This window comes from Citrus clementina, unplaced genomic scaffold (assembly GCF_000493195.1).
Source record: "Citrus clementina cultivar Clemenules unplaced genomic scaffold, Citrus_clementina_v1.0 scaffold_9, whole genome shotgun sequence".
Lineage (NCBI taxonomy): Eukaryota > Viridiplantae > Streptophyta > Magnoliopsida > Sapindales > Rutaceae > Citrus > Citrus x clementina.
In genome coordinates, this window is record NW_006261964.1 from 29,446,033 (window position 1) to 29,447,612 (window position 1,580).

General features: G+C 36.7%; 1 protein-coding gene across 1 annotated transcript; it reads right to left on the reverse strand.

The window, feature by feature from the left end:
* Nucleotides 1–76: 76 nt before the first annotated feature.
* LOC112100180 (ferric reduction oxidase 4-like) lies at nt 77–1,571 on the reverse strand. The gene is made up of 3 exons (XM_024188757.1): nt 1,562–1,571; nt 485–812; nt 77–318 (listed from the first exon to the last, which is right to left on the reverse strand). The coding sequence occupies exons 1-3, from the start codon at nt 1,568–1,570 to the stop codon at nt 77–79; spliced, it is 579 nt and encodes a 192-aa protein (XP_024044525.1). The 5' UTR covers nt 1,571.
* Between the last annotated feature and the right edge of the window lie 9 nt (nt 1,572–1,580).

Genomic DNA, 1,580 nt, shown 5'->3' on the forward strand with positions numbered 1-1,580 from the left:
CTGAATAAGATATTGCACGCAATTTATATCATATATAAAACTCATAAAACCGCCCATTTATCTTATTTTCTTCAATTTACCTCAGAAAATGAGCCGAATTAGGACCATAGGGTCCTTCAACAGACACCTCAAGACGGTCTACAGAAGAAGAAATTTGCTGGTATAGCTTTTGAGTCCAACTTCCCTCAGTTTTGACTAAAATGCTGAGCTTGTCTTGCTCCATATTACAATTGGAAGTTACAGTAAATGGGTGCCACTGCAGCTTGGAAATGCTTGGCACATTCACAAATAGTATGCTTGTGGGATTATAATACAATCCTGGATTAGGAAAAAGAAAAAATGATACGGAATGAGATTATTAGCTGTCAAGTAAGACGATCCTGCGTTTAGTGAATGTTATTAGTCAAGTAAAGTTACGTGGGCAAACACTTAAAAAATTTAAGTTGTAAGCACAATACTTTTGAACAGGCCCTTTGTTGATTACCTGGACTTTTGGAGAAGTTCAATTCAACTACACCACAAGGCAAGGCGCGAGCGGAGAGTAATCTAGCCCGGTTTCTGGACTGTAGGAATCGCAAGTAACGATCGACGGCGAAGAGGAAGATCCCCGGAAGGATCATGCAAAAGTAGGCAGGGCCGACGTGCAATACGTAGAATATGATGTAAAGAATGTAGAGGTGGTGAGTGTAGAAGAAAAGCTCGAACATCTTTCGTCTGAAGCGAGGTAAACTCGTTGCCCAAATCACCGTTGCAATTGCAATAGCTATTACTCCAGCTACATTTGATACATAAGTTTCGCTCCATTCTAGCACCTGCTTGTTCCAAATCAAACCCAAATGTAAATAACAATTACAAGCAACAAGAGAAGAAATTATAGAGTATATCAGAAGACATGCACGTGCCTTAAAATCAGCTATTGTGTATTATTTAACAATAGCTTTATTAAATAACCAAAAAAAAGATCAAGGGGAATTGACATATATGTAGTATAATTATATAGTGCCTCTTAAAAGGTGCGTAAACTGTGGATTGATTAGATTGCATCATCTATGCAATGTTGCCAACTATAACTTGGGCAATGTTATTAGTTTATTATCATGTGCGGTTCAGAAAAACGAAGACTTAATAGATGACTATGTATAGATAGATATAAAAAGTCGTGTGTCCGCACAACAACCTCAATGACCATAACTCAAGATACGAAGGCCCATCAATTAACTTATTAGAGTAACTCCAAATTAATAAAGCTAGGTACCTCTTCTTTGTCTTACAATGATGGTGACTTTACTTGCTTACTAGCTACCCCACACATTGACAAATCAATCAGAAATTATTTCTCCCTTTTTTTCTTTTTTCTTTTTTTTGGCAAAAGAAAAAGAAAAGTGAGGAAGCAGCAGGAATCTCACTTAAGTTTCAAAGAGAAAAGACAATGTTACTCGGATTCCGAAGAACAAAAAGATAATAAAAAGATAAAGCTACCATCATCTTCATAGGCTTAAAGTCATAGCACGGTGAAAAAAAGCAAAAATCATTGACTAATCAAAAAGCATTAATAAGGTACCTCAGCCATCTGATTGTCC